General features: G+C 36.4%; 1 protein-coding gene across 3 annotated transcripts in view; it reads left to right on the forward strand.

The window, feature by feature from the left end:
* The window catches only part of ADGRB3 (adhesion G protein-coupled receptor B3), a 731117-nt gene that overhangs the window by 663074 nt on the left and 46049 nt on the right, over positions 1-21994 (forward strand). For 2 of the 3 annotated variants that reach the window (XM_044253842.1, XM_044253851.1), the window contains 5 exons: positions 1446-1515; positions 4122-4188; positions 6679-6764; positions 13086-13184; positions 13511-13682. In XM_044253842.1, the coding sequence (XP_044109777.1) occupies positions 1446-1515; positions 4122-4188; positions 6679-6764; positions 13086-13184; positions 13511-13682 (494 nt within the window). The remainder of the gene's footprint in view (positions 1-1445; positions 1516-4121; positions 4189-6678; positions 6765-13085; positions 13185-13510; positions 13683-21994) is intronic. The other variant, XM_044253861.1, reaches the window with a different exon arrangement.

Consider the following 21994-nt stretch of genomic DNA (forward strand, 5'->3'; position numbering starts at 1 on the left):
GGTAACTAGCTTATTTATTAATATCTTTACCAAAGATCTTGAGGAGAGAGCTCACAGCTGGTCTCCAAGTTTACAGATAATATTGCTGATACTCGGAGTAGCAAAAAAGCTAAGCGGATGGTGCTAGGCTATCAAGAAGTCTGAGTTGGCAGATTAGTGGCATACCAATTTCATTATAGCAAAGTGCAACATAATAAATTTAGAAAAAAATTGTACAAAATGAAGATTATTAATGCTCTAGCTATGACCCAGGAGAAAATATTTTCTACTGAACTTGGTCTAGTCAATCAAAAAGTCATATATATGTGTACACACACACACACACACACACACACACACATGCATGTGTGTATACAGGGTGGAGGGAGAGGCATATCTGTTTTAAACTCTGACGTATCCCTCTGAGATGTTCCTCATAGTTTTTGGTCATTAAACCTCATGAAGGAAAGTGATGTCACTTAAGACTCATAGAAGAGAATAGCAGGAAGGGGAGAAAATGATAGGAAGAAAGAAGATGGGCAGAAGGTGATTAGATGATGGATTTTTCTACCTGAAAAGTCAAACATCATCTTCCTGAAAAGAAGTGATGATCAAAATGAAAAAAAAAAAAAAAAGAAGAAGAAGAAGAAGAAAGAAAGAAAGAAAAGGTAAATAGCATAGAATTAGACTGAACTCTGTTCACCGAAACACAGGGGCATGCCACTGAACTTGGGTAATGAGAGTGTGATTCATATAAATGTAAACTAAAAGATGTTAGGTCAGTATTGGCACATCTATGCAGGCAATTGAATTCCAAGAGGGACTGAGTGATGTGTGGAGAGATACCTACCAAGAAGTCCATGAAGAGAAACCGTTATATATGTTCTGAACTTTGTTCAGGATTGTTAAAAGGAGGATAATCAGGAGGCCCCAAAATTAATTCCTTAGAGCCCTTAACCTTGATCCTACATTCTCATTGTAATAAGTAAATTGTAAAGAATTATGTGCTAGGATTTATTTTTTCTCTTATTGTAAGTACAACCTGATGTGGATCAATACGGGGCCAACTGAATGTTCCACTTCTGTGATATTCCATCACAGCACAATATCCGTTTTTTGCCTTTCTGATTTTATAACTACAAATTTCCTTTATAACAGCGTAGACCCCTAGGGGAAAAAATAACTTAAAAGATAGACTAAATCTATGTTATTAATTTCCTTTAAACCCATGTCAAATGTGGTGGTAACCTAGCAACATTAGAGAAGTGCACTGAGTTAAAAGACCAGCTCTCGCTCTCATATTTTTGTACTTGAAAGAAATTTTGTGATGGAAACATACTTCACGAAAGAATTAAAGCAATGGTAGATCCTCCAGTGTAAGCATTTTGAGTCTGTCCTAGCTTTCTTGAGCCAGAATGCACAGTGGTTACAGCTGAATGTGAAGTGTGACAATGCTTCTCTTGCAGGTTTACCAGCATTAGTAGTGGCCACATCAGTAGGCTTCACAAGGACGAAAGGATATGGCACTGATCACTAGTAAGTCCATCCACAGTGATACATCATGTTTATAATTAAGTAAATCATCATCTATGCTTCATTACTCTTGGTTGGCACTGCTGATGGCTTGCATTTTGTCACCGAGTCATTAACTAGGGTAGAAATCGCATTAGTGTGGAATGATGTAAGGTAGCTTAAATGCACAGAGCTTGGGAAGTATATGCTGAAGCCCTGTGCAGAATCCTTGTTTCAGTTTCCCACTATCTCATAAGACCAGTGCATTTCAAAATGTTTCAGTATTTATTTTGTGTTTAATCTCAAATACATTTTTTGGGGAACTGAATAAACCTTGGTGGTTTACCCTTTAGCATAAGATTCTGATCTGAGCTTCTGATTTCACTGATGATAATATATCTTGGTATCAACCAAGTTGTGTCATGTTAGTTCAAGTTTTGTTGCTATGGTTTTTTTGTTGTTTTTATTGTTGCTATGTTAAGGTAATACTAAAACTTACAGATCAGGGGAACCAGTACAATACAGGTTAGAAAATGCCTAGGCTATGGGAGAAATTAGAGGGAAGAAATAGGGCATGGTATCAGCCCATCCTAATCACAGCTATAATACTGATAAATTCTATGAGAGAATGTATAAGTAAGGTTTATGTTTAACACTTAAAATGTAAAACAATACACTTTCGTATTTTCCTTCATCTGCTCTTTCAAGCTGAGGCGGCAGTTGAGAAATGGAGAAAGAGATGGGCACATCTTATTAGAAGCATAAATTCTTAAAGTGAGATTTTCTGTTCATCTTCAGGTTTGAGGTAGGAATTACTGCTAATTAGACCTTCTGGGAGATTCATCCAAATGGAGATTGTGCCAAAAGACATCATGTCACCTGCCCATCCAAAAGAAATTTCCGAAGAATTTAAAGAATTCGTGTCATTAGAACACTTGTTTTCTTCTGCAATCTGTATTCTAAACACACAAATAGGCAAAGCTCCCTGGTTGTCTGTTGTAGAGTACTGCTTACTACAGCGCAATTATCTTTAAGACATTACTTTTTACAACAGTAGGACTCTTTTGGAATAAACCCAGTATTTGAAAGGCACTGTATTGGGGATATAGAAAGAGATAGTATTATAGATTATATGGTTCCAACTTTCAAGGATTTTGTGATTCAGACAGAATACAATATAATGAATAATGTATCAGTTTGAAGATTACCTTGCACAAAAATATAGTAGTAATGTAGTGGCAGTCTGAGAGACACTGACTACAGTGTTGCATCAAACTAAAGGCTTTTTCTTCAGTTATTTTATTAAAAAAAAAAAAAAGGATATTCAGTTATCACTCCCAAAATGGGAAAGTAGAATTTTATGTGTCCACTCCTGTGGTGAGGAGAAATAAGTACATTTGAATACATACAGACAGACACATTTGTGTTATGTATATATTGATACATGTATTGGCATGTATACATGGGTAAATATATAAGTATAAATAAATATATGTGTGTGTATATATATAAACACACACATCTGTATTTTTATTTATAGAATTACTAGGTTAAAATTTTTAATTAAAGTATAATTTATGCACAGTAACATTCACCCTGTTCAATTATAGTTCTGTGAGCTTTAATAAATGCTTAAGTCAGGTACCCACTATAACTAATATAGAAAAGTTTATTCTTAGAACAGATATAGGACTGTGATTGTTAATGGTTCTTAATTTTGGAGGCAGCATGTTCATTCTGCGGAGCTAGAAGTAATATTGACAGGGTCGCATGTCAAAACAGGTGCATGAAATACTGGGCATGACCCATTGCATCAGCAGAGATAAAACATTTCCTGGTGCTTTCCTTATATTGACTCTCTTGGACTCTGCACATGCACATGGGCCATCTTGCAAGCCCAGGTTGCACCCCGTGTTTTCTTCATGGTCCTCTGCTCAGAGAAAACAAACGTTCTCACTCAGATGGGTTACTGTGTCTCCACTATGTCTCTGGCAATGTAAACCTGCATCTCTTGGTGAATTGAGTAATCGAAATAAACACAGCTGCACTTATTTTTATTCAAAAGCTTATCTTTAGTGAATTTGCTTAGTAGACTGGGGTAAAAGTAAAATCAGAGGTAGAAAAAAAAAAAAGCATAGAAAATATAGATTATCCATTCCCTGCAATGATGGCTTTTAAACCAATTTCTCCCAATATCCCAATGGCCTCAAGAAAGAACTCGTAAATGACATATGCAAGACTCTGAAAGCATGCTGTTCTTAGTATTTGAAAATTTTCATAATGGTTATAAAGCAGCATTTTACAAAACTTATGTAATAGTCACCTTTGTACTGAAAGTCAATATAAAAATCTCACTGCAAGAGTAATTTGTCTAAAATATTTTAACTGCCTGAAAGTAAGGTCTTATAGTAAAACTTTCTTTTCTGTGAAAGGTATATAATATTTCTCACACATGAAATGCTCTAATTTTAGCTTTTTGCCATATCTCCTAAAGCATTTTGTTTAATTACAAGCCTTTGAAATGTGCCAAAATTTGAATGCTAAGTACATAATTCAAGTAATTTTATCATACTTCATGGTTTAACACTTATCACTAATTTCTGTTAGTTTCTATCTGATGTTATTTTTAGCTGCTGGCTGTCTCTTGAAGGAGGACTTCTCTACGCTTTTGTTGGACCTGCAGCCGCTGTTGTCCTGGTAAACATCAAAGTCAACTTCTTCTGTTTTCTTAGCCAAGAAAGCCTGCTTTGCTTCAGTTAGAGTGATGGTTTTGTATTTGTTTTGTAGAAATTTCAAAGTTCAATGTATTATTCCTTAATTATCAGTTATTACTTCAATTTGAATATCAACTGCTATTTAGTCCCTTATTACTCTAAAATATTCTTATTTTGAAGACTGAAGACTATTAAACATGGGAGTGTGGGATTTCTCTTACAGTAATTTCACATTTGTGAAGAAGTTCGAGTAAGTTTCAATAAATTCTTCCTCGTTCATGTACCGAATTTCATCATTTATTATCATACCACCTTATACTATTCTGTATGATCTACATCATTGTTAAGATCTCTTAATTTTGGTAACTGCTGCCTGCTGTCAAATATCAACAAGAAAATATCTATGCAGATGTTAGACTTTCTCAGCATCAGTGCTACAGACATTTTGGACAAGGTATTTCTTGGTCGTGAGGCTGTCCTCTATATTTTAAGATGTTTAGTGGCATCCCTGGGCTCTACCTACTAGATACCAGTAGGAATGTCAAGTCAGTAAAAATCAAAAATGTTTCCAGATGTTGCCCAAAATTCCCTGTGAACAAAAATCACCTCCAGTTGAGAGCCCCTGCCATATTTTATGCATAAGGATTTAAATTGTTTCTTTTGGGAATCTTGCAAACATGAAAATTTTCTACCAATTTGCCTTTCTTTCCCTCACTCTGATATTATTGATTACAAGTTCTTCTTGTCTAATAAATCTTTAAATGAAAATGTAAGGGGGGAAATGGTCTGAACTAAATACAAAGATCCACATTGCTGTGCAATTAGAGTTCTAATTGAAAATTACCCTTTGGTTTCTTGAACGATTCATTCAGTATATTAGAAGCTAGCCATATCTTTCTTAATAACTCTGTATGACTTTTCCTTTCTTTAAAGTGTGCTCTCCTTCCTCTAAACTACAACAGGGAGCAGAAACTGTGCATGATTCACAAGAAAAAAATCTAGACATGAGTGTTAGAGAAGAGCATAGGGAAATTGAAACTATTAGACACATTTTTGTCTGCTGCATTGAATTCTTATTTAATCAATTATTTCCCTACGCTACTAAGTTAATATACATATAACCCTAAAATGGAGAAGCAAAGAGTATGTGTATAATTGAAAAACCAAAGTTTGGTCTTTGGAGTAGTGATGGATTCCCTCATGATTAAATTGTAGATTAATAGAATCCACGGAACACACTTTTTTTCTCTTAGTTCATATAATGAGAAATGTGAAGATGAGTAAGTCTTTCTTTTGATCCAAGGGTTGTCTTGCCAGAGAAGGTATGATGAGTGACAACTCCTAAGACCTTACCTAAGAGTTGCTTTGGATCTTCCTTATACCAGCAGTTAAGCAGATTTCAGCTTTATGTTTCGTTAGGCCAATGTGCTAGGGAAATGGAATCAATCTTTCTTTCGTTCTTTCTTTCTTTCAAATTAGTCATCCTGTTTAATTTAAAACAGATTTTTGTGAACTGCTAGTTTTAATGTTAAAGACTTCACCATTTGCATTGGGGGATGCACCAAGATTCTGTTGATCATGGAGGGTAAGGGGCAGCAAGGCAAAATGAAGAAAATATTTTTCTTTGACTATCTTGGTTTCAGCGTTGGACTGGATTCCTTTTATCAGGAAGCGCTGGTAGGTTAGAGAATTGTGGGTGCTCGTCATAACAAGCTGCTACAAATAGACCACAGCGATCTCTACAGCTTTTTACAATTTTACTTGAGAAAGAAAAATATGTGTGATTTCATTTCAGATGTATTATGCAAAAGACCTTTTAAGTGAGAGTAAGAGAGTCTTAGAAAATGCTGAGAAGTGTTCAGTAGAGCACATTATAAGAATTGGTCTTAGTGTCCATCTCTTAAAGGATTCTGGTGAGTTGAATAGGCTTCCCCCCTTTTTCTAGAAAGCATGGGACATGAAAATGTGCTCCACCCACAGGAGGAATGGCCACACCTCCTGAGGAATGCAGGCCTTCTGTTCTCCTTGCTGGGGACAATGATGAATCCTTAACACCTTTGGCTGCCAGGGCTCAACCTAGTCTCACACTGCGAGACAGAAAATCTTTTGACTCACAGGGTAAAACTCAATTTGGCCAATTGATTTTAATCAGGGGTGACCTAGAATGACAGATCGGCGTAGTATGGCACCTTTTACATTAGACAATTAAATGGTAATTTCTTTAGTGTTAACTGCAAAGCGTGGAAATGAAATGTACTTAACGTACTTTAAAACTTTAAAGTAACACACCACTGTTACATTGTTCTGTTCCGATATGCACTATGAAATATTTGATAGGTGATTTATATCACCGCTATTGTGAGTTCAGAATTCAGAAGTGGTTATAAGTTAATAAAAGAGGGTTTTCAGGAGAAAGGGGGACCTGATTCCCTTCAATATCATTGAGAGGTCAAACTTTGTTTCTGTTTGACAGGTCAACATGGTGATTGGCATTTTGGTATTTAATAAACTTGTTTCCAGAGATGGGATCCTAGATAAAAAGCTCAAACACAGAGCCGGGTAAGCTGCAATTGGTGGATTTTGAAGGTTCTTGACCAGTGAATCCCATACTCCAATTCCAGATCATCATTGACTGCATTTTGACTGTGCCTTGAATTTTGTTCCTGATGAACCGGTGTGTTTGGTAGATTCTGCCATTCAAGTGTTCAATGCGCTATTCTGAAGTAATGTGCCAAATATCTAAAAATAATTTGAAAGAGCATTAAGAAAGTCTGGATTTCTTTGTGCATATTGCCTGTTTGTAAGATAAGAAGATTAAATGTTAAGGCTGGGCTTTACACACTTGTTATTTTTTTTCAAGTTTTCATTTAAATTCTAGTTGGTTAACATACAGTGTAATATTGGTTTCAGGAGTAGAATTTAGTAATTTATCACTTGACATATAACACCCAGTGCTCATCACAACAAGTGCCTTCCTTAATGCCCATCACCCACCTAGCCCATCCCCCCACCCACGCCCCTCTAGCAACCCTCAGTTTGTTCTTAGTACTTAAGAGTCTCTCAGGGTTTGCCCCTCTCTCTCTCTCTCTCTCTCACTTTTTTTTTTCACCTTTCCCTGTGTCCATTTGTTTTGTTTCTTAAATTCCACATGTGAGTAAATTGATATTTGTCTTTCTCTGACTTAGTTCACTTAGCGTAATACTCTCTAGCTCCATCTATGCCGTTGCGAATATCAAGAGTGCATTCTTTTTTATGGCTGAGTAGTATTCCACTGTGTGTATATGTGTGTTTCTTCTTTATCCATTCATTGGTTGATGGACATTTGGGCTCTTTGCGCAATTTGGCTGTTGTTGATAATGCTGCTTTTAACATTGGGTGCATGTGCCCCTGTGAATCAGAATGATAATACTTATTCTTAGGTGAGCAAGGTCATCTAGTTTGGGTCACAAAGGACAGGAGGGTACTGAACACAATGTCAGGGTGTGACACAGCTCGAGACAAACCTTACTAGGGCAAAAATAGTACATTTTCTTTGATTAATTGTATATTTCGCAATTTCTTCACATGAAATAATCACTTTGAAATACTATTTTTGTCATTTGTTTTCATTCTTTATGATGTTTTGACTATAACTTGCTAGGAAGATTTATTCATAATTTTCACTTGCACATTTTAACCACTTACAAAATTTAGAAAAGCATCTCCTTTGATTTTACTGTCACTATGATATCACCACATTTAATGACTCATAACATTTCATAAGCGGGTTGATAGTGCCTTGTAAGGTTACATGATTACCTCATCATATACATTTGTAAAAATTTGAATGAAATATTAATGCTTTGAATTTCCCTTTCTTTATTTCTTCTTGAAAAATTTTATATCTTTCTCCTTTCTATTTAACTGTACTTTGATTCAAAACTTACCCTACAGTTGTTATTTCTTTAATAACTTATGTTATTATTTAATAGTCACAAAACTTGATCACTGATCAGTGAGAATTTTGAGTGCTTTATTTTTCTATAATCTGTGTAATGATTTATGTGGTATGGTAATCTAGGTTTTGTTCCCCCTAGTAAAAGACTAGTAAAATGCTTTGAATACAAAAACTATATCCTTCGTATCAAGCTTTAGAACTGCAATGGTATAATAAAAACATCATTAGAGGTTCCTTAAAAGGGGGGCATCACTTACCACTTAGAAACTTTTTTCACTTCAGATGAGTCTTCACAGCATCCTTAAATAGGTAAACTTGAACTTGCACACTGAACTTTCTATACCATTTGACCTTGAGGCTTTCACACTATTGCTCTTGTTGGTCTGCCATGTATGATTGGAATTGGAACAAGAGCTTCAGTATTTCTGCCCAGATTAATCATGTAAGTATAAATTGATTATACTGAATATGGGGTATAGAAACTGGGTTCTGCCTCTAGTGGCATATACATGTGTGTCTGCGTATACACACACACACACACACACACATATTATTTTTTAATTGGGGGCTGGGGATTTAGTGGTTAGGATAAAGCCTTGAAGTAAATATTTTTGAACAAAGCCATATTCAATATCTAGCTCTGCACTTACTGGCTATGTGTGTCTTTGGGCATGTTACTTAGTTATTCTGGAGTTCAGTCTTCTAACCTATAAAATGGGGATAATAATTATACCTCATAGTAGAGTATATGAAATATAATGTATACAAAGGATTCATTAGAATAACAAATAGCAAACACTCATTCAACAAATGGTGACTATTGTTATGACGCATTAAAAGAAGAAAATAGATTGTTTTCAAGTGACCCTGACTTCTATCAGTCAAGCATCTGTGATTCTGCCATTCATGACATTGAGGTCAAAAAAAAAAAGAGAGAGAGAGAGAGAGAGAGATGAGATCATCAGAATGAGTATAATGCTAAGGATTTATTAAATTTACAGTCAGTATTTTTTTTCTCGTTTAATCATTTTATATCTTGTATTCAGTTTGATTTACATAACATAAGTTTAAGAGAAATGACAAAATTGTCACATTATGAATTTAGAAATTTTTAATTCAATCTACACATTAATTTTAAAACATCTATTTATGAAAAAATTATTAGAAGTTACTTCTGCATTTTACTGGCAAAACAGAATCTGTATTTTTCCAGTTCAAAGGCATCCATCAGAGAAATAGAAATGTTGTTAATATGTGTTATAAAAGCAGAATGATGGTTACAATTCAAAGCAGAAAAGAATTATCAACAAGTTAATGATTCTAGGCTTTAAGAACTTTTTTCTATAATATAAAATACAACTTTTGCCTAGGTATGTGTAGATTGAAATTTACTATTTCTAAGTATGATTGAAGGAAATTTGTAGAAGATTTTAGTTCACAGAGAATCCATGAGAACAGTCATAAAGATTTCAGTGAAAAATAAATAATCAGAATTAACTAAAGAAACAGTAAGCAAGAAACTAATTAATTTATTAATAATAAATATTTCAGGTTGAAAATATCTAGATATCAAGTGTTTTTGGAACATTGTTTATTATTTAGAATCAACATGTTCCTCTTACCAGTTTTTTGTTCCTGTTTCCTCCTTTTTATAATTATTAGAAACTGCCAAGCAATAGTTTATTCAATCAATGTTTATAACAGAATGAATGAATGTTTAAGAAATAACATAGTATCTTGACAAGTATATAATATCCAAATTATATTTTTTCTAATAAACAAAATATATTTACAAAGGAGGGATTGATTGCAATTAATACGTTTTATACAAAATAATTGAAAAGAATGAAAAGATGAAATGACATATGTTTTCAAATATGAATATTTTCCTCGTTAACAAATATCTCAAGCAGAATATTTCATTTTTTCCTCTCTTTCTTGCAGTGGAACTTTCTTATCTACTATTTTTTTTAAATATTTTATTTATTTATTTGACAGAGTGAGATCACAAGTAGGCAGAGAGGCAGGCAGAGAGAGAGGAGGAAGCAGGCTCCCTGCTGAGCAGAGAGCCCGATGCGGGACTCGATCCCAGGACCCTGAGATCACACCTGAGCTGAAGGCAGTGGCTTAACCCACTGAGCCACCCAGGCACCCTTTATCTACTATTTTAAATTGCTTTATCTCATCTACCTGAATGAAGTTAAGGAAACTACCAGGGTCTTGTACAAATATCATGAGATTTTTTCCAAAGGGAAAGGGAGTATTTTTTTTCCCCAAGAAGTTTTATGTAGTATCAATAATGAACCAATCAGACAGGTTTTTGTTGTTGTTGTTTTGTTTTTTTTCTTGTTTTTTTTCCTAAGCAAAAGGAAAAGAAAATCGAGAAGGGAAGCTTGTAGACTCAAGACCCTGCAGGAATAAACTGAAACCCTGGTAGATATGGTAACATTTGAACTTATGGGAAATTCAATGTTTGTTTTTTTTTTTTTTACTGTTAGCACTTTTTATTTTATAGATATTATCATTTCCCCTGTAACAAAGAAATAAAATTTTATTTCCCTTGAAGCAAACCTGTTTAGCATTTAGACTATGTAGTCTTCATACTATATTAATTTCTGTAGTGGTCATACAAACTAGGGAGAAATATCCTATCTCCCTGGGTAACCTATCTCTCCTCTGCCCCATATATATCTAATAATAGAATTCCAAAAGTGTCCAACCAGTTAACATCAAGGTTAGTTTTCAACAGTTGTTAGCTCTAAGGGCATAGGCCTTTTGGTTAATTACAAATCAATCTCAAAGAGAAATAAGCACTTCAAATACTGGCTTAATACTTACTTTCAGGAAAGCCCATACCTAGATCAATTAGTTTTTCTTAGGGCTAAAATACTTGTTTATATTGTGTACTAAACTAAAATTAGTTTTTAGTCATCTTTGGCTTTTCAGTCTTGCTTTGGAGCCTAGAGACAGTGCCCTTAAATTGAGGAAGATAGCCACATTTGTGTTCAAAGCACAAATACCAAATAGCATATCTTCACTGATAAAGGAAACTGTAGATCAGTCATGCCTTTTTCATATTAATCTGATGGAGCTTAATAAAACTAAAGATAACTCAGATATATAGTTAGGACAGTTGTATGCATTCCTGCTTTTCATCAGAATAATCTCTGGGGCTTCAAGAAACACAGGTGCCCAGGGTACTTGGGTGACTCAGTCAGTTAAGCGTCCAGCTCTTGGTTTCAGCTCAGGTCATGATCCCAGCGTGGGAAGAGTGAGCCCCACTCCATTAGAGCCCCCATTAGTGGGCTCTAATGGAGTCTGCTTGAGATTCTCTTGCCCTCTCCCCCTTTCCCCTCCCCCCCCAATTCTCCCTCTCTTTTTCTTTTTCAAAGAAATATATATATATATATTTCTTTGAAAAAGAAGGAAAAAACACAGATGCCTAAGCCGCACTGAACTAGAGTCTTTGGTGTTGGGTACCTATCTCTGAGGTGGCGCCACTGTAGGGAACACCGCTGTAGACAGGCACTCCTTTGGCAGTCGTTTCAAACATACTCGCACGCCCATTGAGGCACTAGTGATCCAACTGGATAGACCATTGTTTACTTGTTATTGTGAAAAGTTTGTTCTCATGTGCCAGGATATAGGTCCTGGGTTGACTCTGTAAGATGAATTATGTAGTCCCCTATTTCCCACCCTCACATCTAACTCTAAAAGCTTTGATTTTTCTCCTGGGGTCTACTGGTCACTCAGTCTACTTACTTAATAGCTTTCAGATTTATTTTCTCCTCCAAGCACTATCCAAAAATGAGTTCACTTCTTTAAAAGAAATGAGATAGTCTGAAGTATGATGATCTTGAGATTTTTCTCTATCCTGCCACTTTTATTACATACCTGCCCACTAAATATTACTTTGAAAAAACCTACTGAGAAAACGTATATTTTAGACATCAGCACCACAAGAGAATAGACAAGAGAAGTATACCGCAGAAAATCATTTCAAGATGTTTTGAACTTCAAGTAATTTCTTTTTGGTTAGAACATAATGAGAGCGTTATGTTCTAATAAGCCAGTCATTTTCAAGGCACTGTTTTCTAATGTAAAATGTGTACAAAGCTTTTCTGGATAGCATGACTTTGCTTCTATGACATAAGAGGTTTAAATCTGAATTATTTGAATCTGAATTTGCCTGCGAAATCCTCTGGATTAGAATAGACCATTTAAATGCTGTTGGATTGGAGTTTGTGAAAAAATGTTCGAAAGACTATTTTGAACTTAATGTTAAATGTGTTTTATTAAAGCATTAAACTATCACCCTTTTTATTATAAACTAATATTTCATCAAATTTCATCAGCCCCTATATTCAGATCATCCTAAAATGTGGATAATACATTGATGCTGTGAGAAATTTAAAAATATGAATCTGCTGAGATAAAGGCTACATTGCCCACAAATGATTAAAGCCCTAAAATATAGATCTTCTTATATTGGACTTCTGATATACATGTTTACATTTCAGAAGGTTTTAACTGATATCATGTGCCTTCTGCAAATGACAATGAAAATCTTTGAAGCTGGGAGTGATGTGTTTGATAATCAGGGGTCTGAATAAAGGGTTTTCACTGTATGTCTACACAAACACATGCTTATGTTTAACTCAGTGTATTGGACAATTTTGAACTGTAGACACCGGGCCATTTATGATGTAACTGATGGGAATACGCTTTGCATGCAACAAAGGCCCATCTTATTAAAAGGTAAATGTTACAAAAATAATGTGTAGTGTAAATGCATCTTTAAAACAACCCAGAGCATTCATCTTTGATAAATAAACTTTTCTGCATGAAATCGTATTTTAAAGCTAACTTGCAGCAGCAACGTCTTTTTTTTTGGTGACAATTCAATATTTTGTTCTTTTTGTGGGTGTTCTGTTTGTTTGCAGTCAGATGAGTGAGCCTCATAGCGGTTTGACGCTCAAATGTGCCAAGTGTGGAGTAGTTTCAACAACAGCTTTGTCAGCCACCACCGCCAGTAACGCCATGTTAGTCCCAATCATTTACATCTTCTTGTTACAAATCTTTTACAGTGCATGTGAGAAAATGCTATTGTGGAAAAAAAAAAAATGTCGTGTTTGCTAATATTGGAGCTAAGAGCATACTTAAATATTTATAATTGGCAACTGCCTTTATAACTATTGTGGGATTGGCTATAAAACATAAATAAAACTATGCAATGTTATCTGCTTTATGGTTTCCAAGTTAATGGTCTTGGTACCACATCCAAGAATGCTTTGTTGAACGGGGGTTTGGTTATTGCCTGGGGCGTGACACGCAGCTACGTAATGTTGCTCTCTCTGTCTCTCAACAGGGCGTCCCTTTGGAGTTCCTGCGTGGTGCTGCCCCTTCTGGCTCTGACGTGGATGTCTGCAGTTCTGGCCATGACAGACAAACGCTCCATATTGTTTCAAATACTTTTTGCCGTGTTTGATTCTTTGCAAGGTTTTGTGATAGTCATGGTCCACTGCATTCTTCGCAGAGAGGTAAGAAAAAGAATTCCTCTGGCAGAGGGGGATGTTGGTTAGATGCATATTTTCCTTGTTCACAAATAGGATCATTCATTTTAATACCTTGGGATTAAAATCATCTCTTCTAAAGGCAATCCTTTGGAAAGTCAAAGCTAAAGGAGAAGCTATAAGACAAAGTTCAAGAGGGTTCTTTGGACCCTGAAAGTGACAGTTAAAACAGATGGGACTGTGCAAGAGAAGATGCTTCCATGGGTCCCAGACACCAGGGAGAGTAGAGTCAAGAGAGGTCAGGTGGAGAGAAGTCCGTAAGAGACACTGGTAGATGAGGGAGTGGGGTGGCATATATATATATATTTTTTTTTAAGATTTTATTTATTTATTTTACAGAGAGAGAGAGAGATCACAAGTAGGCAGAGAGAGAAGGGAAAGCAGACTCCCTGCTGAGCAGAGAGTCCTATGCGGGGCTCGATCCCAGGACCCTGAGATCATGACCCGAGCCAAAGGCAGCGGCTTAACCCACTGAGCCACCCAGGCGCCCCTGGGGTGACATATTTTTAAGAGGTGTAGTTCACAAACATAATACAATGATATCTCTTAAACCCATTCCCAGCTGCTTCGGCACACAGCATATCCCCATTCCTTCATACTTATTACATTTTAAATAGAAAATGTTGAGGATTACTGAATGGTTTTTGTGTCTCTATACTAAATTAAGGTTGCTAAAGGTGCATGATTTTGAGATGGATGTTTATACTTTAAAAATACAAAAAAAAAAAAAAAAGTACACAATGCAACACAAAAGGTGGTAATTGTCCCCAGGAACTACAGATCTAAAATCACAGCATTTTTCCAGGTCATGGTTGAGGTTTATTGTCAGCAGTGAGGAAAACAAGTCCTCCTTCATGAGTTGAGACACTAACCTGCACCGAATCCACTGAGCAGTGATAGATGTCGGACGTGATTTGTTTTGTGAGAAAATATTGTTTTCCAACCAGTGCAAAAATTATGCCGAGTGCTTGCAAGCACTGACACAGTGTTTACAAGGTTTATGAGTCATTTTTGTGTTTACTCTGGGGACAGTGGCAACTAAAACACAATGACACAGTGCCATGCCAGTAATTTTGAGGAAATGGCCTACACTGTCATTTCTCATTATCCAGCTTGTTTGAAAACTTTATTATGACGTGCACGTTGCAGAAAGACTCATGTGTGTACGACTGCACACCACACAATTTTACAGTGATATGTGAAGGTAACCAAAGGTTTTTAACCTGATTTACCAGATGGGGAGAACAATATTTCTGAGCTGCTTCAGTAAGGTACAGATGTCAGCAATAAACCCACATGTGTATTCCAAGAACATTATATGATGAAAAGAAGAGTGACTTCACATTGCAAAGGAGGCAATATTTCATCATCTAAAAATATGATTTAGCTTCTAGTTGCCAAGCCCTTTAATCCACTCATCACAAATTTCTACCTAGAATATCGGCATTAAAAATATTGCAAGTATTCAATCCTTTGTAGACCCAAATTAAGTAATAGTTAAGGGGAAATTGAACAATTTAGGGCTGTGTAATTCTCCAACGATAGCAGCCTTGTGGGTCTTCTGCATTATCTGTAATGTGTTTATGTAACAAAACTGTTCTAAGCAAATAGGCACAGGATGCATTTTTGATTGACAATTAAGGATGAACAGTTGTGGGTTTTAAGCAAGATACATAATACATTTATGCAGTTTTCAGACGATAATAACACTGTAGGTGTTAAAGAGGAGAAAAGTATCCTATCTCTAAATAAGCCTCTCTTTTTCTTCAGAAATATGCTTTGGAGATAGCCCTAGGCTATGTTAAAAATATTCAGGTTTTAAAATGACAGATATTTTGATGGTTTATCATCAAATTTTTGCTCCTTACATGAAGAAAAATATTTGGCATACAAATTTATTTCCATCAGAACTTTTCCATAGTTGCTAATTGGACTAATAACCATCAAAAACATGATTTAATGGTAATTAAATCAAATCCTATAATAAAAGCTTCTGCTAAGTAGATATCTGTAAATATATGTTTCCTGTTTTAATAGGGAGTAAAAGTATGAATATTGGCCCTGTTATGATTGCATTTTCAATGATTAGTTCAAATTGAATAGTTTTATAGCTGATAAATTAATGGCAGAGTGTCATCACTCTCATTTCCAAAACCTGAAATGAAGAATCACGTATCCATTATTTTCACATTGACCTTAAAAATACCCTGTAACACTGCTGTAAGTACACAGAGCAGATGTCAGTTGTAGGGCAAATCTCTCAAATTTCTCAAAGGATGTTTTTACTGAAAAAAAAAAAACAAAACAAAACAAAAGAACCTTGTTTAAAAAGGTTTTGCAAATCCTAAGGACCACATCTAAAGAAGGCCTCACTGGGTTCAGAGAAACTCATCTTGACCTTCTAATTGCGTATGGCCTAACACACCAGTAATAAGTCTGTCTCATATTAGCTGTGATCACACTGTGCTAACTTGAAGCATAGTCCAGGAGAAGAGGAGCATCTTCCCATATCCTCAATGTCTCCTCTGAACAGAAGTTCCATAAAAATACACCAAAGCAAATGGTCTAGATAGCTACCTATAAAATACTGGGTAATGACGCCTATCAAACTACCTGATAATCCCATAGGAGATTTTAGGAATACAATCTTACCTCTACTGCCTTTTTCACTTTAAAATATTTTTTACAATAACTCAGGATGATTTTTTTCTTCATTAAAAATGTATAAGCAGTGTAAGAAATATTTCCTTCAATTTAGAGAGAGACTGGATACAGATACACTTTTTTTTTCTGTGTATTTTTGACTTGCAGTAACATAATTTGGTCATTTATAGTCTTTAATGATTCTTCCAATATGAATTCAAAACCTTTTCCTATATTTACTTTTGTAATCTTCCTGCAAAGGAGGTGGGTGTGCACAAGGGAGGAATATGGCCTCTCAGTTGAAGAAAGAGGAAAGAAAAAATAGTATAACGGGCATTTTAAATGTGATGTGTATGGGGCTTGATTTATTCTAAATGTGCCTTTGCTTTTAGTGGATCCAATTTTAAAACCAAATCATTTCACGTCAGAAGGGAAGAGAAAAATGATCACTTTGGTTCTGGCAACTCAATTATATTCCACATTAAGAAAAAAAAAGGCAAATTGATTATTTGCATAACAATTTGTTGCAACCTCCAGATTGACATCTCAATATATAAATTTCATAAAATTTGTATTCTTGAAAATACAATTTTGTCTTCTGGAGCAACTCTGTCTATTGAATTGCTTTGGTAGATGCTTCTGACAAAAGAGAAAACAAAAAGAGCGAATAAGAAAAAAAAATGATTTATCACATATCACTTGCAGCAACAAAACATAAATCTTAGAAGCTAATATGTGTAATGCCTAATAAGACAGAATCTAATAGAATAAATATAGATGCTTTCTTCATTTATTCATCATTCCTTGATTAGAATTCATTTGCATTAAACACATAACGACATCTACTATTTACTATTCTCCACATTGCTATGGAAATTCAAACTACACAAGTTATGAAACCTTTGAAATAGTTACTGTTGCTAGGAAACCACTTTCTTGGTGCCTGCACATTCTTCTCATCTCTCCTGTCTCTGGCTGTGCCTGGCTCTAAGACAATCTTACAGCTTAATGTCAGAGGGGGAAAATAACAAGATTGTGATACAAAATAAGCTACAATAAAACCCTTTCACTAAATGGAAGGAAAGAGGCAAGTGCTTAAATAGATGACTTTGTTGTATCAGTGTGTGAGGGTCCATGGCGCTCTGTCGTGGCAGTAAAAGGGCCAAGCTCCTCTTTTCCCCAGCACAGGCAGGAGGTCTAGGCTGCACCAGATGAGGTCCCAGAAACTTCATCCAAACCCAGGAAGCAATTTTGTAACAAAGTGCTTGAAATAAACATGAACAGCTTTCTCTTTCTTTCTTTCCCTCTTTCTCTCTTCCTCATTCCCCTCTGCCTTTTTTTTTTCCTTCCAATTTCCAATTTGGTCTTATTTCCATAAAGAATACAGCTAAACAAAATGAGTTACAAGTACATGACTGTGAATATATAAAACAGACGAGCATCCTTACTGATCTCATCTAAAACTCCCCCAAATCATTAAAAAAAATAAATGAAGACAATAGCAGTGAAATAACTAGAGAGCAGTTGGAAAAGAGGTCATACTGCATATAATATAGTTCAGATTGAGAGTTGCATGAGTCTCCAAGCCTGACTATTTACAGGGAAATTAGGTATGACTCATGGTTACGGAAGTGCTTACGGAAGCGCCAATCTGTGCACGCCCTTAATGAGGGAGGGCAGGAGTTCCAGTTGGCCTCTGGAGATGAAGGAGTGTGTGATAGAAGACTTCAGAATGCAGTGGGTCCTGAGCAGAAAAATGGGGTCAGAGGAGTAAGGAAGTGAAAGTTTCATGTAAGGGAAGATGGAGAGAGATTATTAGGCGTGAGGTTTCCATGGAATGGAGCCTGCGGTGAATGTAGAATAGTCCTCTCTGAGACCATCTGGGGTACATGGAGGCATGAAGCAAGTGATGTGATCCTACATACTAGAGTGATTTTTAAAAAAAAGTTCATAACTGCAACCCCAAGAGAAAGACAGTACTGACAACATTTGAGTGCATAGCATTGATTAAGTGATGTTTTTAGAGCTCTGTCATTGGGCTGTTCAGTGGCTATGCTAAGAGGCCACTGTGTGTCATGTCATGAAGAAGTTCAATAGATTTTGTAGAGTTAGTGAGTGGTCCAGGGTGGTAGGCTCAGGGTGCCACTGATTCTAAGATTCTCAGTTGTTCAGAGGATAAAGATTTAAGGGAAAAGGGAGTGGGTTGCTAAGAGCCTTTTCTTTGTCAGGCTGAATTGAAAGTTCAAGAAGAAATACATTTAAAGATCATTTTGTATCTTGTGTTTGTTTTCTGGGAATGGGAGAATGGCTCATGGTACTGCAATGAAGCTGAATTTTATCAGAACAGAGAATGGAAAGCATGAAGAGTGCCTTTAAATAGGAACATGGATGTGACATACATGAGCAAGGATCGTATGCTTCTATTCCTATGTACTTATTCCCAGAAATCACCAGCCTTCCTTATTCTGTTTCTTATAAAACCTACCTCTCCCTTCAGATTAGGCTTTCCTGACCTGAGCATAATCACAATTATATTATGAATATTTTCATCAGTCTTAATATGCCCCTGTGGTCCTCCAAACCCAGGCAGAAATCCAGGAGCTTTAACCACAGCATGAAATCAGATGGTTTGTTTTTGTTTTTGTTTTTGTTTTGTTTTTTTGACAGACAGAGATCACAAGTAGGCAGAGAGGCAGGCAGAGAGAGAGAGGAGGAAGCAGGCTCCCTGCTGAGCAGAGAGCCAATGCGGGACTCTATCCCAGGACCCTGAGATCATGACCTGAGCCGAAGGAAGAGGCTTTAACCCACTGAGCCACCCAGGCGCACACATGAAATCAGATGAATCAAGTGGCATCAGTGAACAAATTGAGACACAGAGTGCATGGCAGAGATTGGCAAACTCAGGCATGTCTGCCAGGTGGCATCCAACCTGGGCTTGCTTTACTTAAAATTCTTCTGAGTATCTGGCCACAAGGATAGGCAAATCCTACTTCCCACTCCTCCGGGTTCCCTGGGATCTCACCTTGCAACATTGTTAAACTGGTGGCAGAAAGTTGAATATGTCTGGAATAGAGGTTTAAAATAAATATAAGAATAGAGGTCAGAATTAAGTTTTCATTTTCTGCCTTGAAATGGGTGGCATGAGACTAAAATTAAGTATCTTCTGTGAAGACCTTAGCTGGGGTGTCTGACATAGAACTTCCCTTCCTCCTCTTCTCATTTGCATGCTAAAGAAGTGGTGCTCCATTTTTTCAGTTCATATATGTGACATGTCCTCTAGGGGAGCTTACTGTTACCCCCAAAACTGGTACAAAACAAGGTAAAAAGCTGCAACAGTTTTGAAAGTGATAGATCCTTTAGGTGTTCAAAAATTCCAGTAGATGGGCGCCTGGGTGGCTCAGTGGGTTAAGCCGCTGCCTTCGGCTTGGGTCATGATCTCAGGGTCCTGGGATCGAGTCCCAGGTCGGGGTTTCTGCTCAGCGGGGAGCCTGCTTCCCTTCCTCTCTCTCTCTCTCTGCCTGCCTCTCTGCCTACTTGTGGTCTCTCTCTGTCAAATAAATAAATAAATAATTCTTAAAAAAAAAAATTCCAGTAGACGAAAGTCATTAGGACTGAAATTTAGGAGTAAAGTCCCTATTTTCCCTTCCATGTAAAGCAAGGGACAAACCATTTTTATTTCCTTTGCTATCAGAGAAGTCATGTAATGCTTTCATAATGTGAAGTCATTTGTGTTATTTATGTCAGTTGGCATAATATACATGAAATTGAGAATAATCTTCCTGGTTCATTTAATGATTAAATTATATGGAATTTAATATGATTAAAAAGACCTGAGTCATTTATTTCATATGAATCAATAGAAACAATAGTAGACCTTAAATCCAGGAAAAAAAATAGAATGCATAAGAAATCCACCCCCCAACAAGCTAACAATCGCAAATAATTATAAGGATGAAACTTAATTTCTTTGCTTGTCTTAAAATGATCCTCACAAATAGAAAATCAAGAATAACGGGAGGTAAAACTGCCTTCTTAAAAGATAAAGATTTGGGGTCTGAGCTGCTTGGTAGCTAAATCCAGAGCCCGTTTCAAACAGTGCAGCTCTTGCCGTGAGGTTTCTCTCGATTGCAACGCTGCCAAGCATTGCTCGGTGCTCTTCCCCAGCAATCTCTAAATCTGGCACCAACTTTCACAGTGACACTCTGCCAGCTGCCTCCAGAGCGAGGACCAGCCCAGAAGCTCTGGTCTTGCTGCTCCTGAGAGGATGCAGACCGCTGTTCTGTGGGGGGTGGGGGACACTGAAGCGAGACACACCCTGGCAAACATCTTTGAATTCATGCCTCACTCAGGAAGCCATCCACAATAAAAGGGTGTGTGGCTTTGCAGGAGTTTTTAGAGCAGCCCCCCGCAGGACCTAGATGGGATGACTTTGGTGGTGCCGCCGATGGATACTTGCAGAAGACAGCCTTGATGCCTTATTCCTTTCCCCTCACCTTGTTTTTGACATTCTTTTTTTTTTTTTTTAATTTCACAACATGACAATAGATTTCCTTAAAGTGCCCCCAAACACTGTTCACATACCTGTTCTTTGCTACTCCCCCAGTACTTTTTAACCCTTGTCCGGCTGCCAGTTAAGGTTAAAGACCTACTGGAAGAGTATTGTAAAAAGAGCACATTTTGGAGGCTAGATTTTAGTTGTGCCATCATATATCAGACATTTAATTGTTCAAGACAAGTTTATTAAAAACTATATTTTCTGGGATGCCTAGATGGCTCTGCCAGTTGGGTGTCTGCCTTTGGCTCAGGTTATGATGATCCCAGAGTCCTGGGATCGAGTCCCACATCGGGCTCCTTGCTCAGCAGGGAGCCAGTTTCTCCCTCTGCTCTGCCTGCCGCTCCCCCAGCTTGTGCTCTCTCTGACGCATAAACAAAAATCTTAAAAAAATAAATAAATAAAAATTGTATTTCCTGGTCTTGTGTAAGTTTTTAAAAAAATATTACAAGAATTATATAAAATTTTTTAAATTAAATTGTTAACTAAAATAAGTGCTTTGTTCCCCACAAACAGTAAGTCAGGTGAATGAGTTTAAATGATAAATATGTGAATCTTCTAACAATTGTTTTTCTTCAATCTTAACCACAAGGCTAGAAACACCAAAACTATTATTGTCCTGCAGTGTAAATATGACAATTGGCACAGAAGATTTTAATATCAGGATGGGATAGCCAAATATAGATTCTGTCTTTGTTTTTTTGCTTTCTTCTTGTCTAGAACTAAGGTCCTTGCAGACTTGCTTTTTAAAAAATTCCAGTTGTTCTCCACTAGTACAATTCACATCAATTCACCAAAGATATGTGTCTTTTTGTTTACTTGATAGAAAATTCAATTAATTATCAAAATGTTTCCAAATAGCTACAGATAAATTTTCCAGGTACTGTCTCTCCTGAAACCCTTTTTTTGTGATGAGGAATATGCCTTATGAAATCTAGCCGAATCATTTCTCCCTGACTGTGTTGGACAAATATTTAAGACTAATTCATCTAGATTGCCTGAATGCATTTTTAAGATTTTGTAAAAATCAAACGGAGCATTTGGAATCAAGTAGAATTTCTCCTGCAAAGCTTTCTGCATTAGA

Source organism: Neovison vison, chromosome 1 (assembly GCF_020171115.1).
Source record: "Neovison vison isolate M4711 chromosome 1, ASM_NN_V1, whole genome shotgun sequence".
Lineage (NCBI taxonomy): Eukaryota > Metazoa > Chordata > Mammalia > Carnivora > Mustelidae > Neogale > Neogale vison.